At 44.1% G+C, this 23018-nt stretch overlaps 1 protein-coding gene across 1 annotated transcript; it reads right to left on the reverse strand.

The window, feature by feature from the left end:
* Nucleotides 1–1094: 1094 nt before the first annotated feature.
* Nucleotides 1095–21895, reverse strand: LOC126161474 (uncharacterized). Its single transcript, XM_049917319.1, has 2 exons — nucleotides 21741–21895; nucleotides 1095–1646 (listed from the first exon to the last, which is right to left on the reverse strand). The coding sequence occupies exons 1-2, from the start codon at nucleotides 21777–21779 to the stop codon at nucleotides 1176–1178; spliced, it is 510 nt and encodes a 169-aa protein (XP_049773276.1). The 5' UTR covers nucleotides 21780–21895; the 3' UTR covers nucleotides 1095–1175.
* Between the last annotated feature and the right edge of the window lie 1123 nt (nucleotides 21896–23018).

Genomic DNA, 23018 nt, shown 5'->3' on the forward strand with positions numbered 1-23018 from the left:
TTCATGTGTCGCAGTCTGATGAGCCTTCTCTCAGAGCAATTAAATAACCAAGGAACCCACAGTCATGGCTGTACAGTTGTAGTTTCGTCTGGTCACAACTGTACTGGGGGGCAGTGGGTACACAACACGATCACCAGACGCTACATTTGCTGTGTATTGATGTTAGTAGTCGTGCCATATCTTCGAGGTCCCCATGACGTTACCTTCCATCAAGATAACGCAACCCTGAATTTTGCCCGTGCTGTGCTGATCTACTTCGATACATAGAGAGTTCGATTGTTGCCCTGGGCAGCACCACCATCCATTTAAGACCACTGTTCATGCGTTGCCGAGAGAATGGAACGAACCACCCACTAGCTAATACGATTGATACTTTGTGGCATAGAGCTGAGGCAGCGTGGAATGGTATTCACCCATCGAAGCTGTTCGATTCGATACCCAGAAGGATTAGAGAAACTGTAGCTGCCTGAGGTGGCAGCTCTGTAATAAATTTTGCACCCTGCGCACCTGAGAGTAGCATATAATTTTAATCATGAATTCTTTGTACTGCACTGTAGACACATAATAATTCACTATCCTTCCTGTTCCAATTTCAATGGCCAGCAATGTATATCTGCTGCTCACTGAACTCCTTTTTCATCAAAAGTTTCAAGAACTGATACGGTCCTTTTTGGATTAATTGTTTGAGCGGAGCAAAAGCACAATACCCAAGAATTCCTGTTCAGTTCGAGCCTGACGTGCATCCGCAATGGATCTCGGTTAGCACAGATTTTCAACTTGCCCCATTGATTTAAAACAATGCCCACTAGCAACCAAGGTCTGTAATTCCTTTGTGCCTTAATTGACAGTGACTAGTGGATCAAAATTGTGTCTTTTTCTTTGAGACATATCAGAAATAACGGATACCGCACATGTATAACGAACGGTGTGTTTTTCACTGTCATCGGACGGTTAAACATAGGAGCAACAAACTGAAAACGAAATTCATATCACTTTTATAAATTTTTCTATACATGTAAGGTGTCTTTGAATTACACTTATGACGGTATTAATATATGGATTCAAGAAGAACAGATCGATGGAATTACTGTATGTTATTTTCTCATTGCTTCTTTAATGACTCATAATTTTTAACAGCATTGTATACAGAACTTCAGTAGTCGATGGAATAATCTTTAGCGTCCAAAGCCAGGAAAGAATCCCGGCCTGACGCCTGGAAATATGCCATTGAATCCTGGGAAGAACCCAGTGTTGAAAGAAGGAAAGCGCGGGCGGAATCCTGGGAAGAAGCCGGTGCCGAAACCTGGCCAAAAGCCGAAGCGGTCACCAGATGGACGGTTGCCGCGCCCACCAGCAGGGTTTCTCTGTGGGGGAGGAGCCGCAGGCGCCGTCGTCGACTCTGCGGGAGGTGCGGGGGCCTCAGTACTGGGAGGAGGTGCCGGCTGCTCGCTGCCAGTGGGTTGTGGCGGTGGCGCGTCAGTGCCAGTGGGTTGTGGCGGTGGCGCGTCGGTGCCAGTGGGTTGTGGCGGTGGCAGGTCGGTGCCAGTGGTTTCTGGCGGCGGCAGGTCAGTACCAGTCGGCTCAGGGGGCGGCAGACCAGTCGATGGTGGAACTGGCGCTGTTGTTTGGCTGGTGCACTTGGACACCTGTAAACAAACGCACAGACTTCGGATAAACGTCTAGACGGGTACATCACGGTACATATTGTAAGGTGAGTGTGTTGAAAAATGAGCTAGTAATATGAGCAATGAAATAAAGTACTGAATTGTTCAGATACGCTGCAATATACGAAACTTTACGCTCCAGAAAACAAACTGCAGACACTTTCAGACCTATAATATTTAACGGAATAGTCACTGACACACACATTTACATAAATTAGACGCGGTTGAAATGAATGAGCTTACTGCTCATATATCAAATAATAAGTCATGATTCGCCAAGAAACTGTCAGAAAATTGAGTAACTTCTTTGCTTCTAGCTCTAAGTAGTGCAATTAAGGACGCTCCCTCGAATATGAAATCATTTTCTTGAAGAATTAAGATCAGAACATAAGTTAAGAATGTGAATTCCACCAAATATTGCAGTTAGAAAGCCCCTCAACATGTACTCCACATATAACCCTCTAATATACCAGGTCACTCTGCAGTACATTCAGCAAACGTCCATAACAGCAGCCAACGACTCACCTTACCTCATCTGGAATCTAATTTCATAAAAAGAAATAGTATTTATTGCTAGTAGTTTGCAATTACAAAACGTAGTTAATTCAGTTAACTGTTTGTACCACCTCGGAGCATTTACACGCCACAGTCAGTATCAACGAGTGTGCACAATATGGCGGCGTGGCAGCAGGTAGTGGCATTAAGCAAAGTTAGGAAATGAAAACAGGCGGTTTTGACCAAATAACTGAGATATATACTGTTATCTCAGCCTCTTTTCATTTCCTCATAACAGTATATACTGTAAAACAAAATTTAAGAATCGCTTTTTAGAATCGCTGTAACTGCTTCCCATTTCTGTGCCTAAGTTTGAAATCTGGCTCTAAGGTGCCTACGACAGTCCTCTGTAATGGTGCACAGGCGTGGGGCTCAGCGACGACACCCTCGCCCTAGAGGACGCTTCACACAGCATACTTTCGATAGATGCAGAAGTAAGGTCATAGCTTAGTTCATGTGAGGATTAATGTGAATTAATGATGTCAGATTCGCAACAAATTTCACAACAATTCTACCCAACGCTATCTAGATATGTCACACGACGGGAAGGTCACACCCACTGTTACCCACATTTCAGCCCTCGTTCCCATGACTCTGTGGTAGAGGTCAGAACCGCGACACCCAGGCTTGATATTACGCGGTTTCCTCGTGCGTTGCCAAGGACAACATTTCAGACGCACCGACTCTCAGAATCGACACTAAAAGCCCTCAGGAGGTGGCATAACGGGCGTCAATGAAACCACGCTTTCCCTTGGGGCATTGATTCCTATACATTTCGCACTCGAAACTACAGTTTGCTGTGCCATGAGCAACACGACAACTTTCTTGACAATGTTCGACACTGCTGTCACCATCTGGGCGATTCAATAGTCTAAGGATGTAGTGAGGCTTCAGCCACACTGAACGTAATGCAAGCGCTTTGGTGTGTAGTGCGATCGCAGGATGGAACTACTAAGGACCGTTCAAAACCATTCGACGAAATATGAACTTGATCCAAAGTAGTAAAGGGTGCTTACTCTGTTTCGCTTCCTGCTTTGGCGAGGGATGCAAAATTAGCATGTGCATGAACAAAACGGTGAAGGGTCCCTCTGAGCCCTTGCCCTCTGCTCACCCCTTGTTCGGCAAATACCTGCGGGGACTCCCATGCACCTTTGTTGAACACGTTATAAACGTATCTGTCAGAAGCTGGACACCCCTTAGTTGAGTGGAGCTTCAGGGCTGCTCCACAGGAAGCACGTAAATAGTGAGTTTGTGTGTGTGAAAAACCTGCAAAATGTCCATTATACATGGCACAACTTCAGAGTTTACTGATCTCATACAGATATGATTATATGTCTATAAAGTGAAATAGCGACTGAATATTTCTACCAAGGCCAGCAATCGAACCTCGATCTCCTGCTTACTAAGCAGGTGCGTTAGCCACTAAGCTACCTTGGCACAGTGATTCGCACAACTGCACAGATTACCCTGGCACACCTCCCTCCTAGATCCAAATTCTCACTGCAGCGTCAGCCAACTTTAAATTCCAACCAATTGCCAACCCTCTCCATCTTCTGGAATAGCACCTCAGCATCATACGTAACTGGGGGTGCACCCTGAAAACCAGGTGCATGTTCTTAAACGAATGAAATGACACAATTTCAGAGGCTTTATTGGTCCCATACAGATATGATTTTATGTGCTGAAGCGGCGGGTGAAAATTTGTACTTACTGCCTAGTAAGCAGTGGACCTGGGTTCGATTCTCGGCCTGGTACAAAATTTCACTCGCCGCTTCCGCCTATATACATAAAATTTGTCATTTTCCTCATGGAAGTGATATCACCATGACTATAGCGTCTAGCTGCATATGGTCCACATAACGTTCATGTGACACATACATCTGATGATGAGCTTGCAGTGGCTTGACAATTAAATAATAATGGAAAAATAAGCTGTATCAAAATTCAAAACAGTTACTGGTTGCATATTAATCCCACATAAATCGCCAACTAATTATTAGTTTCTATGTTTCAATTAAGTCCTCATTGAAGATCTATATCTACGTTTACAATTGTATGATATCGAATATTTAACGTCATAACTATGCAGGAAGTAGTGCTTTGTAAAGTGTGTATTTTGGAATACAGAATCAGTGGTCGGAAACGACTGTTTGACGCAGGACGACCTGTTTAACAGGCAATGAGTATTATGAATATGTTTGTAAATTACATACAGTAGACTGTCCCAAAGACGTTGGTGACACTACCTCTAAAAACAATATTCAGTCGTTTTGATGTGCCGTGGACTAAATTGACCTCTTTTATCAACTGCAAAATGACTTAGACACGATATCTGTATGGGGAAAATAGTGGCAACTGACTCTAAATATGGACAAGTGCGAAGTCATACCACGAATACTTAAATAAATCCGATAAATTTCAGTTACACGATAAATCACACAAATGTAAAAATCTGTCAGTTCAACAATATACATAGGAATTACAATTAAGATCAGCTTACATCTGAACGATCATGTAGGTAATGTAGTGGGGAATGCAGTAGGCCTAGAAGGTACAGCAGGTCTACTAAAGAGACTGCCTACTCTATGCTTGTCCGTCCTCTATTAGAGTACTGCTGCGAGTGATAGGATACTTAACAGATAGGATTGACGGAGGACTTTGAAAGAGTCCAAAGAAGAGCAGCCCATTTTGTATCATCGCGAAATAGGGGACAGTGTGCCACAGACACGATAAGCGAATTGCCATGGCAATCATTGAAACAAGGCTGTTTCTCGTTCTGACGAGACTTTTTCACAATCAGCAACTTTCTCCTCTGAATGTGAAAATATTTTATTGGTGCCACCATACATAAGGAGAAATCGTAATACAGTAAGAGGATTCATAGCTCGTACGTTAGGAATTAAGTTTCCATGTTTCCCATGCGCTGTTCGCGAGTGGAACGTTAGGGAAATAGTCCTAAGATTGTTCGACGAATCCTCCGCCACGCACTGAAGTGTAAAATGCAAAGTGGTCATGTAGATGTAGATGTACAGTTGAGTTCTCGGAGCCTGTAAAATAATTGTTGCAGCTTCTTAGTCGTTTCCCACAGATCCTAACCGACAAGCTGGGCATAACGAATAAGATTCAGTATAAGTTCATCCTTACTGATGAGGTGCTGGTTTGGCAAACTCGATATAGGCTATCCCCTCCGAAAATAAAGAACTTCATTGGTGGCATGTTACATGGTGGAGTGATCAGACCCCCTATATGCATAGTCCACATTTGTACTACGCAAAGCCAAGAGTTGGAAGTTTCGTACGGTGGTTGAGTATAGATTAGTTAACCAGAAAGTTGCTTTAGAATCTGTACTTTTGTCTGATTTACATAATTGTTTTACGTGGTTTGCTGAGACCAAGTTCTTTACAGTTCTTGATCTTAGGCATATTATCGGATCCCTTTATCCAAGGACTTTAAACGTATTACCAGCTTCTGTAAGAACTGGAACCTATATGTGTTCATTTTGGCCTGTCCACCAGTGTGGCTGCTTTGTACCACCTTTTAGACTGTGTTGTGGGTGATCTGAAATTTAAATGTGTATATAACTGTCTAGATTATATAGTGGTTTATAGTGCCATCTTCGCTAATCATTTGAAACAACTGGAGGCTATTCTGGAGCGTCTTAGAGAAGCAGCGTAGACCGTCAAACCAGCCAGAATTGCGTTGGCATGCCAGAAGATATCATTTTTGGGGCATTTAGTTTCTGACGATTGTATGAGGATCGATGAAGATCGCACTAGGATTTGCATAGAATCCCTACGGCCAGAAATAAGAAGGCTGTGGCTAATTGTACAGGAATGGCAATTTCTTTTCGGAAGTTTGTTCCAAATTTTCGTCAGTTATCTGGGTCCCTTATTGACTTTTGTAAGAAAGGGGTTGTTTTCCTTTGGACGAGGTTCATCAGACATCCTTTTAGGCGTTTAAAGAGACCTTACCTCCGTTTCGGCTATCCGCGATTTTGACCACCCGTTTGTATCCAAATGGATGCTTCTACTTGTAGAAGAGCGGCTACTCTTCTGTAAGAACAAAACGGGGAGCGACATCCCATACCTTATGCTTCTACGAACTTGTTACCTCCTGAAACTAAACATTTCGTTTATGAATTGAAAACACTGGCAGTTCTCTTTGCCCTTGAAAATTTAAGTTTTATCTTGAGCTCAGGAAATTAATTCTATAAACGAATAATCAGGCCCTAAGCTGGCTTCTGGCAAACCCCTGCATAACTGGGAGAATAGTGCGCTGAGAGATTTGGGTTTCCGCTTTTCGTTTTAAGGTCAGGCATATTAGGGGCCCCAACAGAGTGGTGGATGCCTTAAGCCGCATGTTAGAAGGCGAAGTTCTTGACCACATTGAGGATTAAACAACAGGGGTGTTGACGGGGGTCTCTGAACTCTACTCATTTGAAGGGAAAGCAAGATCTTGACCCTAGAATTGCTAGGATTAAAGGGAGGTTATCACATGAGCAACAGATCTCTGGGTGTAGCGTAAACAAAGGCTTACTTCGTTACAGTTGCCACAGCGAGAGCGAACCTAAGATTTGTTTGCCCATGGAAATTGTCGGCCACGTATTCTGGTACTTTCACTATACAGTGGAGGGTGGCAACTTGGGTATTCATAAAACCATTGCTAAGGTTAAGGAACCTGTTACTTGGCCTAACCTATATAAAGATATTGGTGGGGAACATGAAACTTGCCAGAGTGCTAAGCCCAATTTTGACTTGCGTAAGAATGGTTCAAGTGGCTCCAAGCACTATGGGACTTAACATCTGAGGTCATCAGTCCCCTAGATTAAGAACTACTTAAACCTAACTAACCTAAGGACATCACACACACCCATACTCGAGGAAGGATTCGAACTTGCGACCGTAGCAGCAGAGCGGTCCTGGACTGAAGCGCCTAGAACCGCTCGGCCAAAGCGGCCGGCACTTGCGTAGGAGGCTTTTGCAGTCGACTTGGGAGGATTGTCCGATGGCGAAACGTTTCACTGATTACAAAGGACTCCCTGCTGGTTGATTCCGAGCAGTGGGGTTATGGCTCCTTTGACCATTTGCCACCTTCTACGTATTTTTTCCACCTTTGGACTACCTAGACCTCTTGTGAGTGACAATATTTCAGCTTTCACTTCCAAAGTGTTTAAAAGGTTTTGTTTTGAGAATGCCATTAAACAAATCCTCACCACCCTGTACTATCCAAACCCTCTTTTGTAGGGGAAGTCAATCGTAATTTGAAGGCAGCACTGATTACTTTTCATAGAAGTTCTCAAAAGAAGTCGGATCTTTCGATACCCTTGCTCAGTTTTGCGTTCAGTACATCCTAAAATAAATTTCTAAGTCCTCCACAGCTCAGTTCTATTTGCTTATCAGGTGAAGTACCCTTCAGCTAACTTATGGTCTACTAATGACCTTCTTTCACAACAGGTTAGTGCGGAAATTATTCACCGGAATCGAAGGGCCGGCCGTTGTGGCCGCACGGTTCTAGCACGTCACTCCGGAACCGCGCTGCTGCTACGGTCGCAGGTTCGAATCCCGCCTCGGCCATTGATGTGTGTGATGTCCTTAGGTTACTTAGGTTTAAGTATGTCGTGAATCACAGTAGAGCAGCGATTAGCAGCCTAACAGCACTTTATTTCATAGTCACAGAATACAACATGTCAAAGATACACTGTCCTAAGAGTAAACAAACAGTCTCTCACTTGCCCGAAGTACGTCACTCTGTGACATCCTCCCCACCCTGGTTGACCTCCAAAGGTACGGCCAGCTGCACAGGACGACTAATGATGTGACCTTCTGGTGTCCGGAGTGTTATCGTCCTTACCCTGCCGTCTCTTCCTGGTAGTACCTTTTCTATCCTGGCCTTCTTCCACGTATGTCGCGGACGAAGGTCCTCTTGGATCAGCACGATGTCGCCAGGGCGAAAGGGGATGACTCGTCCCGATGGGCGTTTAACTTCATGGTAGTTCCGGAGCTCCATCAGGTTTTCTTTAATCCAACGGCTCCAAAAACTGTCACAGAGTTGCTATCTCAGTCGGAATCCCTTTGTTAAATTCGTGTTCGCTGAAGGCTCTGGTCCCGTCGGAATAGTCGTAAGTTTTTCTCCCGCCAGAAAATGGGAAGGTGTGAGTGCATCACAATCATCTCCTAGTGTGATGGGCCTGGAGTTCACCACGGCTTCAATACTGAGCAAGGTGGTGTTCAGTTGTTCCTCAGTGAGCTCTGCGAGTCCCAATACCTGCCGTAGGGCAACGCTTTATAGTGCCCACCATTCTTTCCCACCATCCTCTCCACCAAGCCGCCCGGGAGACAATGAATTTCCAAGTAATACCGTGGTGGGCGAGGAACTGATAATTTTTTTTTTTTTGGCGGTGGTTAATGCCTTCCAAAGTTGGGCTAGTTCCATTAACGTGCCATGGAATGTTTTCGCGTTATCTGTATATATCGTGTAGGGTAGTCCGCGTCTTCCGGCGAATCGCTGAAGTGCCATAAGAAACTTGTCCGTTGACACGTCTGTACAGAGTTCGAGGTGTACAGCTCGTGTGGTAGCACATGTGAAAAGAGTGATATATGACTTGTGCGTTTCCTTCCCCTCTTTGATGAATAGCGGGCCAGCAAAGTCTCTTCCGGTCGCAGCAAATGGTTTGGCAGGCGAAACTCGTTCAGGTGGCAGCCGTGCTTCGATCTGTTGCCCTCGTGGATTCTTCGAGATCTTGCATGCGAGGCATGAGTGTAGGATTCTTTTGATGGCCTGACGAGCTCTAAGGATCCAAAATTCGGTTCGCAGTTTGGATAGAACAGAATGAACGCCAAAGTGATGGAGACGGATGTGTGTCTCTCGAATAACCAATTGTGTGAAGTGGTGGGAACCGTCAAGGAGTACAGGATGTTTTTGTCCCCTATTTAGGCTAGTGCACTGCAGTCGACGTCCTAGACGTATCAGTCCATCTTCTACGAAAGGATTGTATCGTGCGATTTTTGACTCTCTTGGCAGTGGTAAGTTATTCTGAAGTGTTTTTAATTCCCTGGGAAAGGAATCTCTCTGGCCCAATCGAATCCAATACATTTTGACAGCTGATAATTCGGTGGCTGTAAGTTCTCCTGAAGATTTATTCTTCTGGCGAATGTTATGGAGGAAGTGGAGAGTCCATGCTGTGATACGAATGAGTTTCCAGTATGACCTGAATTTAAATAAGTCCAGAAGGCTGGTTGGCGTAGATATCGACAAGACTTGGCTCTGGGTTTTCTTCCTCTTTTCTTCGGGAGGAAGTCGTACCATCGTTGGAGTATCGTTTGGCCAGCATTCGGGAGGGCGTGTAAACCAAGGCGGCCCATGCCACCAAATATCCAGAGAATTCATTTGGTAGCCGAGGAGTCCACGTGAGAGGTGGACAGCAGGATTGTCTGGTCCTGAGCAGTGTTTCCATTGCGTGGGAGTTATGTGTGTTTGTATCTCAGTTACACGATTACAAACGAAGGTCTTCCATCTGTTAGGATCACAGCGAATCCAACTTAATGTTATTGTAAAATCCGTCCACAATATCGCATGGGCAATTTCAAAGTCTGTTGCGCGGCAAAAGTAACACAATAGTCTGGTCCCAACTACTGCCGCTAAAAGTTCGAGTCGAGGCAATGCCACCTTGTTAATAGGAGCAAGTCTGTTCTTGCTACAGGCTAAATGGATTACGACGTCATCATCTAAGACAGTACGAATGTACAAAGCTGCTCCATATGCCTTTTCCGAGGCGTCACAGAATACGTGCCTCTGAGTGTCTCTTCCATGAGCTGTAGCTATCCATCTAGGGACACGTATATGTGACAATGAAGGTAAGCTAGATATCAAAGTGCGCCATCGTGCCCCTAAGTCCCAGGGCATAAGTTCATCCCAGCCAATTCCTCGGCACCATGTGTCCTGGAATAGCAATTTCCCATCAAGAGAAACAGGGGAAAAGAGTCCGAGTGGGTCATAGAATTTAGCCGTACATTATAAAAGGAGTCGTTTGGTGGCTGCCTCTTCTGACGACCTTCTGATGATTTCGCTAGGATCGACACAGAAGTAGTCACCTGCTGTGTTCCAGTCTACCCCTAAAACTTGAGTGTGGGTGTGGGGTTCTCGCCCTTCTGCCTCCAGATAGTGTGGAGTTGTTCAGTTGGTAGCCCATTTTGATAATGGGAGACTGATCAATTTCATTAGGTTTACAAGTTCATAGTATATAGTTATCACCAAATTATCACCTTCTACTGAGATCAGAAAGTCGTCCATGTATGCAGTCTTGTTTATCGGTGGCGCTACGGTGGGAAATGCTGTCATACACTTGTCGGCAAGTTCTCTTAGTGTTGCAGAAAGTAAAATTGGGCTGCAGGTCAGGCCGAATGGGAGTCTGTTAAAACGGTATTCTATTAGTTCGTCCGTCGTTTGAAGATTTCCTGTGTGATCCTGGCTAATTTTGAACCAGAAGAATCTAGTCAAGTCTTTGTCTTTTCGTTCAAGGTTAACTGAAGGAAAGCTTGTGTGATGTCCGCGACGATAGCCGTAGAATATAGTCTGAAACGCAGTAAAATTCTCAGAATCTCTGGTAATAGGTTCGGTCCTACTTCTAATACCTCATTCAGAGAAGGAGCATTGTTTTCGTGAGATGAAGCGTCAAAGACTATTCTCCACTTAGTGGTTCCGTATTTCTCCTTCCTCACTGCATGATGAGGGAGATAAAATAGCTCATTTCCTGAGAGTGGGGTGGGAGCGACCTCTACTTGCCCCTTCGTAATGTAGTCTAGCATAAGATCGAAATGCATTTGCTTAAAGGTCTCTTGACGTTGAAATCTTTCCCTGAGGTGATTGAATCGTTTTTCCGCGATCGGTCTGTTACTCGAAAGCACTATATGTTGTCTTTTGGGAAGCGTAACGACTGCTCGATGATCCTTTATAGAGAAAGATGCTCTAAACTCTTCAAGAAGTCTCGTATCGTTGTTGTTCACAGGTAGATCCTGATCGGCAGTAATCCCTACAGTTTCCAAGTCCCAAAAGCGTCTGAAATCACTGTTCGAGTGCAGAGGAGATCGGTCAGTCTGAGCAAACTTTACCACGGTTGCATGCACACAGGCTTGTGACTTGTTACAAGCCAAACAGAGAAGGAACTAACACTAAGGTTTCAGAGATGCTTCACTATCTTCCAATAAAAATCGACTCCTACAAGAATCTCCACGGGAAGATCTTCTGTTCAATCGGTTTTCGGATCTTCTAGAGTAATCTTACGGGCATCTGGTAAACTCTTTATATGTTATGGAACCGAAGGCTGGTGAGAAATAACGTGAGTACTTTCGAAGGCAGTAAGTGGCACTGAAGAATTCTGCCAAAGCCCCCTCATATTAAACTGAACAAGCCGGCGTGGCTTGGGCTTGTAGGGTTTGATTGAAAGGAACAAACGGTTAGTTCTTGTCGGTCTACCGTTTGCAGTTTCAGATAATCAATCAGCGATTTCGCTATGAAGCTGGACTGACTACCTGCTTCCAGTAGACATCGCGTCGTCCTGCTCAATCCTGTAGGTCCTGAGACGCATACTTGAGCTGTCTGAAGGTACGTGTATCCGTGGGGAGCGACAGATACCTTTCCCATGGAAGTAACGTATGTCTGACCCGCAGTACTCCTAATATCCTTTCGTTCCTCAAAAATGTACTTATGATGCAGTCTTTTACAGTTAACACACCGAGCCTTTTCTTTCTTTTTGCAATGTGACACTTTGTGCCCTCGTGGTCGTGCGGTAGCGTTCTCGCTTCCCACGCCCGGGTGCCCGGGTTCGATTCCCGGTGGGGTCAGGGATTTTCTCTGCCTCGTGATATCTGGGTGTTGTGTGCTGTCCTTAGGTTAGTTAGGTTTAAGTAGTTCTATGTTCTAGGGGACTGATGACCATAGATGTTAAGTCCCATAGTGCTCAGAGCCATTTGAACCACTTTGTGCCCACGTTGAAGACAAAGAAAGCATCTGTTTGCTAGTTTCAATTTGTTTATTCAATCATTAATGCGTACGATCTTCTTACAGTCTACAGCTCAATGACCATAAGATTCGCAAAAGACGCAGAATGGTTCCTTTACGCTGGTATTCTTCGGAGTCGATCTTTTAGATTAGGGCTGTACGGGAAGATGGACGCTGTGGATAGGTTACTAGAAGTTCTGGAAAATTCACCGCGTATCTTCTGCATGGTAAGCGCCTCGTCGACTTCCTCGTTCAGAAACTCCATCAGTTGCAAAATGTCCCCTTCGGATACTCCCGTACGCTTGGCGTGAATTCTCCAGCGGCGTCATATGTCATCCGGAAAAGCGCGTAAAATTTTCGGCGTGAGGACTCGGCCGTATCCGTTAACGTCTTCCCCAAGTGCCCTGAGAGCTTGAATACGTCGCTGGCATTCAATGAATGCTGAAGTAAGTTCCTCTGGGGTGGACAGTTGAATTGATTCGTGGCTTGAATTATTGGATCCTTGTTGCCATAACGCGCTCGGAGAATCCTCTTCGTTTCTGCGTACGTCTCGGCCGTCACCGCAGTACCGTCCACTAAATGCTTTGGTTCTCCCGAGAGATAGCCGCGAAGAAAGATGTGTTTATTAATTGTAGTTACCGTCGGATCGTTGTCAATCGACTGCTCAAACTGCTCCCAGAATCGTGCCCCTGTCTCGAAATCGCCTGAAAAAGGCTCAATCTTGATCGGCGGAGGTTTTACGGAAGCTGTAGGAATACTCATTGTTACAGATTGTACCGGCGGATTGTCGGGAATCTTTATGTCTGCTACCGATTTCGCAAGCTGTTTCTCTAATTCGTGAGACAATCGAGAAATTGTGAGTTTCGCGGTGTCTATGTAATCTTCGCATTTAAGAACATCTTCTTCGTATTCGTTATCGTCTAACAACTCGTGAATATCCTCATCTAAGAGTAAACAAACAGTCTCTCACTTGCCCGAAGTACATCACTCTGTGACAAAGTAGTTCTAAGTCTAGGGGACTAATGACCTCAGATGTTAAGTCCCATAGTGCTTAGAGCCATTTGAACCGAAGGAGGCAGAGATCTAAGCAAGTCTTTCAGAAATCAACGTGTCGTTCCAGTCTTGGATGTAAGGAGTGCAAACGTAAGGTAGGAGGCCGAGTTTTTCTGTGGGACCCCGAAATCACCTTAAAAGTAGAGACGGGTTACTCTAGTAAATTGGCTCAGCGATTCCTCAGTCCCTGTGATATCGTGCGGATATTAAGTCACGGTGATCATCTTTCGCCGACCGCGGTGGCCGAGCGGTCCTAGGCGCTTCAGTCCGGAACCGCGCGACTGCTACGGTCGCAAGTTTGAATCCTGCCTCGGGCATGGATGTGTGGTGTTTTTAGGTTAGTTAGGTTTAAGTAGTTCTAAGTTCTAGTGGACTGATGACCTCAGATGTTAAGTCCCATAGTGCTCAGAGCCATTTGAACCACTTTATTTAATCATATTTTGCATTATCTCGCATAGGTAAATCGCTGCAGGCTCACGTGAGCCAAGCCAAGGAGAATTAGTTGGCACTAGATAAAAAAAAAAGAAGATAGAAGACATGGGAAGCGTCCCTTCCCCCTTTCCTGTTTTTTGTGGGAGTCATTGAGCCATGTCAGCTCCATTTCCTTTAACAAATTGCCCGCCGCATCCGAATGAGTTCGCAGCCACGGTATAGAGTGCGCTGTTCATCTAGGTGGTGGCGTGGTCGTGGTGTCGCGGTCGGGGAAGGCGTTGCCGCAAAGAGTAGGGAACTGGGACAAGTGGTGCTTGCGCGGTGAAGTCCTACTCTCTCGGCGTCAAGGGAGTCACATGCCTCAAATTCGTGGTGTGTCATACTGACTTAACGCAATCGGAAGTTTATGTATGTACTACGAGTTCCACAGTGTAGAGATCACTCAAGTCTTCCGGAATTGATTAATTTGCCAAGCGGTAATCTAGTTGCATATGGTAGCTGATTCGTGGCCACGGAATTAAGCCCTCTTTTGTTCACCTGCCGTGAATTTTTGTTATGAGTAACCCACTTCTTGCCTAAAAGATCAGGTCGAAATTTTAGAAGTGAGCTTGTTTCTTCCAGCGGTGTAAGAATCTCACTGCCCTGCCTGTCTTTCTCCCATCGCGTTTGTAAATAAGAGAGGAGCCGTGCTGAGTTGGAAATTTCTAGCTGTTCAAGTTCTTAGTCCATGCTTGGCAGTACTTCTGGAATTATTTTTCTATTCACCTATATTTTGTGATGTGACCACAGTGCATGTCTCCTACAGTGATTACTTACTGAGCACTGAGCACAAGAAGTGAGGCAGTGTTGAGCGTGCAGTGGTTCCCTGGACCTAGAAGCGCCTTTAGTCTGTTCCAGCGTCACAGACAGTGTGGCATACCGCATTATGAGACTCTTGGACTGTAGTGTCTTCCCATCTGTGCTTCCAAAAACCACGCCAGACTGTACCATCTCCGTCATGGAAGTCGCTGCTCGCCAAATTATGTAACTGTAATCTATTAACTGTTCCATGTAACTATTGTTTTCCTCATTCTAAAGAGCCAAGCAGTCAGTGGAAGTCGCCACTCGCGAACTTATGTAATTGTAATCTAGTAACTCTTTTACGTAACTGCTGTTTTCTCATTCTAAGTGCCTAAACGGACAGTTATTCTATGCCAGTTTGGTACCCCTTGTTTTAACAGTGTAATGCGTTTTTAAACTTGGGCAAGATTTTTTTAATTACTATGGGAAGCTATTCCTGTTGTAGACTACTCATTCTTTTGTGTTACTAGTCTATTTAATGTGGCAGCCTCCCCCCTCCCCCTACAATTTAATTTCGGGGGCTGTAACGGCACTGGCTTTGCCAACTTTGTGCTTGGTTTGGCCAAAGTTGACTATATTTCATCAGCGTGGTGGACAGATGTAAACAGGTGATTTTTAGTTATTTCTTATTTTCTCAAGTCATCGCCCTGTTGGATTCTGTTTGAGTTTCATGTTACTTCTCATATCTTGTAAGAAGAAAGGCATGTAATCTACATTGCGTGCCTTAAGCGTCGTACTCAAAGGATTTATCTCTGCCGAATATTCTGGCCGCGCTTTGTTAACTGTGACCGGTCTTGCGCCGGTTTCATGGTTGTTTAAATGTTGAGTCAGCCCAGTGGGGAATGTTTGGAACGTTCTTGTCAAAGGCAATGGAAAATTGTAGACAACTTAATTGAGACCGTTATCATTCTCCCAAGTCTATGGTTTAAACGATAACATTAGGTCGTACTTTGACATTAGAGGTCTCCAATTTATGGGCTTGCCTGTGAAGAGCTATAATTTGATAAAAGGCGCTGTTTTATTGTATAACACTGTTTGCGTTTTAATTACTTTTCAAGGGAATTGTCGCTGATCTCATAAATTACGTCTCTTGGTATATATAGCGTTTTATTAATGGTAGTAAATTTGTCAAATGGTGAATGACATGTACTTAAAACCTTGGCCCAGACCTTTCAAGTGCTTTATCTGGTTAAGCCGCACCTTAAAAGGTGACATTTCAAAGTGCTATAGAAGAATGTTGAAATTTAGGTGGACTGATAAGGTAAGGAATGAGGAGGCTCTCTACCGAACCGTTGAGGAAAGGAATATGTGAAAAACACTGACAACAAGAAGGGACAGGATGATAATACATAATTTCCTTGGTTGTAGATGGAGCTGTACAGTGTAAACACTGTAGAGCAATGCCGGTATGAATATATCCAGCGTGTAACTGAGGGTGCTGCTCTAATGTGAAAAAGTTGACACTGGACGAAGAAAAAATAGCATCATGAAAGCTAAATACATTTGAACCTTGACCTCCCCTACAATTTTCCTTGGCAGCTTTCTCAATGTACAGATGCAAACCTCGGGCATAGTGTACAGCCATGTCTCACTCAGTTCTCATTAACTGCTTTCTCTTCATGACCTTAGATTCTTACAAGTGAAACGTGCTTTCTGTAAAGATGTGGATAACATTTCGCTCGTTATGTCATCCAGACTACCTAAGATCGCAGATAATTTCTTCAGCCTCTCTGTTGGTACTGAAATTTTGTACTGCTCAGCTTCACTGTTTGTTAAGGAAAAAATATTTAAAGGAAGAAAAGATAAAGCAAAAACGAGTTAAGAGAATGAAGTAGTGATATCTACACCACCGAGCCTTATGTTTGGCAATATGCGCAAGTGTGCGGAGTATATGCGTTGATTAGCTGCCGATAGACGTTATAACGGGAGTATTTGTCAGAGTCTGCTTTTGTTTGTTGATATTTAAAATTCTTCAGTTAATTAAAATCTAGAGGTGGAGGAAAAATGTGTAGTGATTCGTTTCCTGTATGTAGGAGACGCAAAAAAGTTCGAAATTCATATACGGATTGTAAATGTATGGATAAAGCACTAAGATTGCTCAGCGAGAAAATGGAGCATTTAAACGTGACCTACTGATGTCCATGATGAACTGTGAAGTTAGTGACTATGTGGCAGCACTGAAGACTTGGACGTTGATGTATGAAAACAGACCCTTTTAGATTTTATTTTTTATCATATGAGTTTCTAAGAATTGTCCTTTGTGGAACTCTTACATTATACTTCAGTTATTGTAAATTCATTTGCCACTGGACCAAAAATGCTGACTGAAATGCACGAAAACAATCGACTAGTTAATGATTTGAATTTCCCTGGGCACTACAGTAATAAAGCCAAGATCGTGCGCTTTAAAAAACATTTGGGTAGGTGGTTGGTCCTTATGATACTAATGGACATTACGTTGTAAGATACACTCATGCTCATAAATTAAGAATAATGCTGATACATGGTGAAACAACGCTCTGGTGGGCGGTTTGCGGATTTAAATCACCTCGGGGTATGACCATGCGGTGCATTTGACCTCGGTCGTCGCACGGTGGCGCTGGCAGCGGTCCACTTACGCAGAGGTGTGTTGGTGCATGTCAGAGTACGGTTCAGCGAGTAAGTGTACAGACGTTTCAGACGTGCTAATGCTGACTGTGTGTTGAAAGTGGCTCAATGAATACATATTGATGACGTTATGAGGGGGTAGAATACTAGGGCGACTGGAGACTGGTCAAACACAGCAGGTCGAAAGACGGGCCATTTGTGTGCCACAAAGTGTGATCTCAAGATTATGGCAACGATTCCAGCAGACAGGAAATGTGTCCAGGCGCTACAGAACGCGACGTTAACAGTGTACAACACCACAAGAAGACCGATATCTCACCATCAGTGCCCGCAGACGGCCACGGAGTACTGCAGGTAGCCTTGCTCGGGACCTTACTGCAGCCACTGGGACAGTTGTCTCGAGACACACAGTCTACAGACGACTGAACAGAGATTGTTTAATCACACGGAGACCTGCAAGGTGCATTCCACTGACCCTGCCAACAGGAGAGCCCATAAAGCCTGTTGTCAAGAAAACAGTATATGGTCATCGGATCAGTGGTCCCAGGTTATGTTCAAGGACAAGTCCAGGTGTTGTCTGAACAGTGTATCTCGCTGGGTTTTCATCTGGCGTGAACCAGGAACCAGATACCAACTCCTTAATGTCCTTATGATTTGTGCGCGTACACCCATGCATGACTTTGACAGACGAACTGTAACGGGTCAGGTGTATCGGGACATCATTTTGCACCAGTATGTCCGCCTTTTTAGGGGTGCAGTGGGTCCCACCTGCCTCCTGATAGATGATAACCCAAGGCCCCACCGAGCTCCCATCGTGGAGGAGTACCTTGAAACAGAAGACATCAGGCGAATGGAGTGGCCTGCCTGTTCTCCAGAACTAAACCACATCGAGCGCGTCTGGGATGCTCTCGGTCGACGTATCGCTGCACTTCTTCAAATCCCTACGACACTTCAGGAGCTCCGACAGGCACTGGTGCAAGAATGGGAGGCAATGCCCCAGTAGCTGCTCGACCACCTGATCCAGAGTATGCCAACCCGTTGTGCGGCCTGTATACGTGTGCATGGTGATCATATCCCATATTGATGTTTGGGTACATGCGCAGAAAACAGTGGCGTTTTGTAGCACATGTGTTTCGGGACGGTTTTCTCAGCTTATCACCAATACCGTGGACTTACAGAGCTGTGTCGTGTGTGTTCCCTACGTGCCTATGCTATTAGTGCCAGTTTTGTGTAGTGCCAGGTTGTGTGGCACCACATTCTGCAATTATCCTTAATTTATGAGGATGAGTGTAGATTAAGGTACTGCTGTTCATGTGATAATATATTCTTTATAACTGCACGTGTGTTTGTTTAGTACGATGGCTGATTAGCAAAGACTGAGAGTCATTCTTTCCCGTAGCTTCCATATTAGTTGCCTATCTGTACCACGTATATTTGAAAAGAGTGTTTTTATGCATAATATCCACAGGCGATAGCACTCTCTTATAGTGTTCCAGTTGCTTTGCATTTCGCTTATCAAACAATGGAGAGACGTGAGATGATCATTACGGTGGAATAAAATTCTATGTTCGTTTAAACTATACAGCCACATAGACTTACGAAAAGCTGTAGCAAACGTACGGTGAATATGCACAACCTAGTGCAACAGTATGTAGGTGATTCAAGGACCTCAAAGAAGGCCGATTTGTCTGTGTTAAGCAAGGCGGGCCTAGTGTTTCGGCTTCTGCGGTGACTGAAGTCAACATAGCTGCTGTGACCGTTCGTGAGGACATTACTTAACTTCAGTGAACTGTTGAGAATTTCATATGGCAGTGTCTTTACGATTATGCATGATTGTCTTCATATATCGCGTGTTACTGCCCGTCGTCAAGGCCACGTCTTTTTATTCCCGAAGAAAAGGGTGTGCGAGTGGAGACAAGCCGTGATGTGCTGCGTCTCTTTAGTGATAGAGGGGTGCCTTTCCAGAATCGATTACCAGCGGTGATGAGTCATGGCTGCATCATTATGATCCTCAGGGGAAGCGAGCCAGCACAGGTTCTCCAACACCAAAAAAAGGCGAAAGTTGTTCTGTCCGCAGGGAAAGTAATGGCGATCAACAGAATGATTTACCAGCATGCAGTTTCCCACAATGCTGTTACGGCAGTATACTACACGTCAATATTGGCTAACCTGAGGAAGCGTATTGCAATGGAACGAACTGGGTAACGACTTCAGCATTGTTGTTGATAATTCTTCCGTGTTATATGGCCGTGGTCCATGGAATTCTTGTATTCCTAAAATTTCGTCCAATACTACGTTGGACATCCTCAGAGGTATGGCTGATCCTGCTGAGTCCTGCCGACAGCAGGACCAGCCATACCTCTGAGGATGTCCAACGTAGTATTGGACGAAACGTCAGGAATAGAAGAATTCCACGGACCACGGCCATATAACCCGGAAGAATTATCAATAACAGTACCATCCGGTCGTGAAAGCCTTCATTGTATGACTTCAACATTACCTGGGTACGGCATCCGACTTATAGCCCCGATATTGCACTCTAAGAATTTTTTTATTCCCATAACTAAAGACAAAGCTTTAGCGAATTCGATCTGAGAACTCTGAAATAGTGTTCAATAAAAGCGAGGAGATTCTCAAGTAATGACAGGGAATAGTCTGCACCATGTTTTCGAGAACTGGCACAAACGCTACAAAAAGTGCGTTCAAGTAATAGGGAAATTCTTAATTCTTTGACCAAGATCATGTGAACACTGAAATGGAGAATAAACATCTATAAAAAGCAGTCTTACTCTTTATTGATCAGCCCCCGCATAAGAACGCTACGTACATAAAAGAAAAGGAAGACACCTCATATCCTGGTCAAAGGACAGTAACAGCTCTTTAGTCTCATTGAAGCAGATGTCATTAACGGTTAGAATAAAAATTAGACTGAAAATTATATATAGCTCGAAAGATGAATATCATGACGCACCACTTCGCCAAAGAATATATGGTGAAAATATTTATGAAGCAAATCTAAACAATACTGTTCAATGGTGGAATCCTAATCACAGGAAAAGTTGTTATTGAGAAGTCTCGAAATTTTCGTATTTGGGCTTCCACATAACATATAGTAGCTGACAGGATTCCTATATCATGCTTAAGACATTTAGACGTTTAACTCAACGACATTGGGCTATAAATTGGAAGAAACTCTACGTAAGCTAGCGAATTATTGATGTACCTACATTTCTTTACGGGAGGAAAAATATCTACCGAATTGAAACAAATATAGCCAACTGCATTAATTTTTCTGTGGTCGTAGCAGATTATTCACTGCTTGACTCCAAACTATGCGAAGTCATAAGTGAATAGCTAAAAGTTCAAAGCATCATTGACAAAAGAATAAAAAACGCAAACAACCAGTTTCGGTGCATACAAGAACGCCTGAATAAAGCAAGGCCAAAACAGTTTGATAGTCAGTCTAGAAATACATGGAATAGATGGACGGACCAATAGCGAACCGGAACATGTCAAGGCCCTAAAGGCGAAATTAAACAATTTTTATTGTTTCAACAATATTTTCTGATCCGATCAGAAATCGATTACTGAAGAATGCACTAGGAGCTGGAGAGAACTGAACTCTAGAGAAATACTTTGATGAGATTTCACAGTGCCATGCTACATGGTGATTATGTTAAATGGCTGGAATCTACAGGAAACTATGTCTGAAAATATAAGGAGCAAAAATGTCCTGTCGGGAACAGAGACGGAGATACGTCCCAAGGAAGGTGCCAGACCCACATGAAGGTGCAGATAAAATGTGTTTCTCAGTGTAGGTTTCAATGATGAAAAGCACACATAAGAACACATCAGGCAAGTGGATATGTCCTGTCTGTGCAAGTACTTTTGTGGTTTGATGGCAGCGAACCATCAGTACCTGTTGAACCTCAATGTGTGGTAGGGGTGGACGTTGACGCGATACCACTGCTTGTAAATGTTGAAGTTAACTGGAGCACCATCTTGTAAGAGCTACGTTATCCTTCCTACCAACAAACTCGCTTCTTTTACCAGAGGAGGCGGGAGCGCCCGCAGAAAGAGCAGATTTGCCTCGCCTGTGAGACATGGAAGGCTGCCCCGTCGCATGAGGCAGTCGCCAATAACCTCCGCCCACAGGTTGGGGCTGAACCGATGCTGATGGTTCGCTGGCACCGTACCACACAAACACTAGTACAGAAGACAGAATATGCCATTTTTCCTGGTGTGGTCTGTGTGTGCTTTCAGTCGCTGAAACCGACACTGTCAGAGATCTTTTATCTCCACCTTCAAGTGGTTCTACATCCCTTGATGTAATTTTCCAGCCATATGTCCAGATGCAATTTTTCCTCCGTATCCTCACAGAAATAATTTCTTGCAGTTTATGTCCATTTAGCAAAATCACCCTGCATGTCGTCTGACTTCACATAATTTTCCAGAGTTAAGAGACCACATTCGGCTGTATCAAACTAACGTGAGCTAATGGCAGGACTCCTTTACGGGCGTTCTTGGAACATACAACTATTACGATTATTTTAGTTTTTGCTTATACGAAACCATTCGGACAAAGTTACTCACCGCAAGGCACAAGACAAGAGCTGCTACTGTGGCCCTCATGCTGTTAGATGTGAGCCGGATTACAGCAGAAGTAGACCTTTTATACGTCTGCACATTGCGTGCTCTTACCACGACCTCATGAAAATAATCTCGCTCGTTTTACAATGGTTATTCTCGGAACGCACGCCTCTCGTCACACGGAATTTTCTGGCTGTCACTAGCAGACACTCGTGTTTCTTTGATACGCACATGTCATTTAATAAAGCGACGGCATCACCTTCCCTGTCCTCACGAAAGCGGAGCACGCATGACACGGCCAAGTGCGTCATTTCCTGTTAGTCACAAGTCTTTGACTATAGAACTACATCTGAAAAGTGAGCAAATAGTCCTTGTTGGGTTCAGCTGGACGACCTACTCTATGTTCAAACCGAATCATGTAGTTCAGTTGCCACACAGACTGTTCACAGTGTGCACACTGGAACCTCTTGTCGATCTTTATATACCATCCTTACTAATTTCCACTCGTTAAACTCGGAATTTCTCTCAGTTCGGTAATATGAATTTTACATCTCTAATGTTGGCTAAAATCTAATTCCATAGTGAGGTGCGTTCTTTTGCTCTGAGTGAGTTAAGATGCCACAGAAAGTTGTACGATGGACAGTTGACCCACTATTAATAAAAGAATAATTAACACGATTGCACAGTTTTACTATACTCTCAGTAGTAGCTAAAATGCATTACTCAGAATTAAAGCTACGTATACTTACAGGGAGCGAAAGGCTATTCACAATTTGTATGGAAACCAGATGGCAGTTATAAGAGTCGAGGGACATGAAAGGGAAGCAGTGGTTGGGAAGGGAGTGAGAGAGGGTTGTAGCCTCTCCCCGATGTTATTCAATCTGTATACTGAGCAATGAATAAAGGAAACAAAAGAAAAAATTGGAGTAGGTTTTAAAATCCATGGAGAAGAAATAAAAACTTTAAGGTTCGCCGATGACATTGTAATTCTGTCAGAGACAGCAAAGGACATGGAAGAGCAGTTGAACGGAATGGACAGTGTCTTGAAAGGAGGAGACAAGATGAACATCAACAAAAGCAAAACGAGGATAATGGAATGTAGTCGAGTTAACGAAGGTGATGCTGAGGGAATTAGATTAGGAAATGAGACACTTGAAGTGCTAAAGGAGTTTTGCTATTTGGGGAGCAAAATAACTGATGATGGTCGAAGTAGAGAGGATATAAAATGTAGACTGGCAATGGCAAGGAAAGCGTTTCTGAAGAAGAGAAATTTGTTAACAT

The sequence above is a fragment of the Schistocerca cancellata genome, chromosome 2, assembly GCF_023864275.1.
Source record: "Schistocerca cancellata isolate TAMUIC-IGC-003103 chromosome 2, iqSchCanc2.1, whole genome shotgun sequence".
In the NCBI taxonomy this organism is placed as follows: domain Eukaryota; kingdom Metazoa; phylum Arthropoda; class Insecta; order Orthoptera; family Acrididae; genus Schistocerca; species Schistocerca cancellata.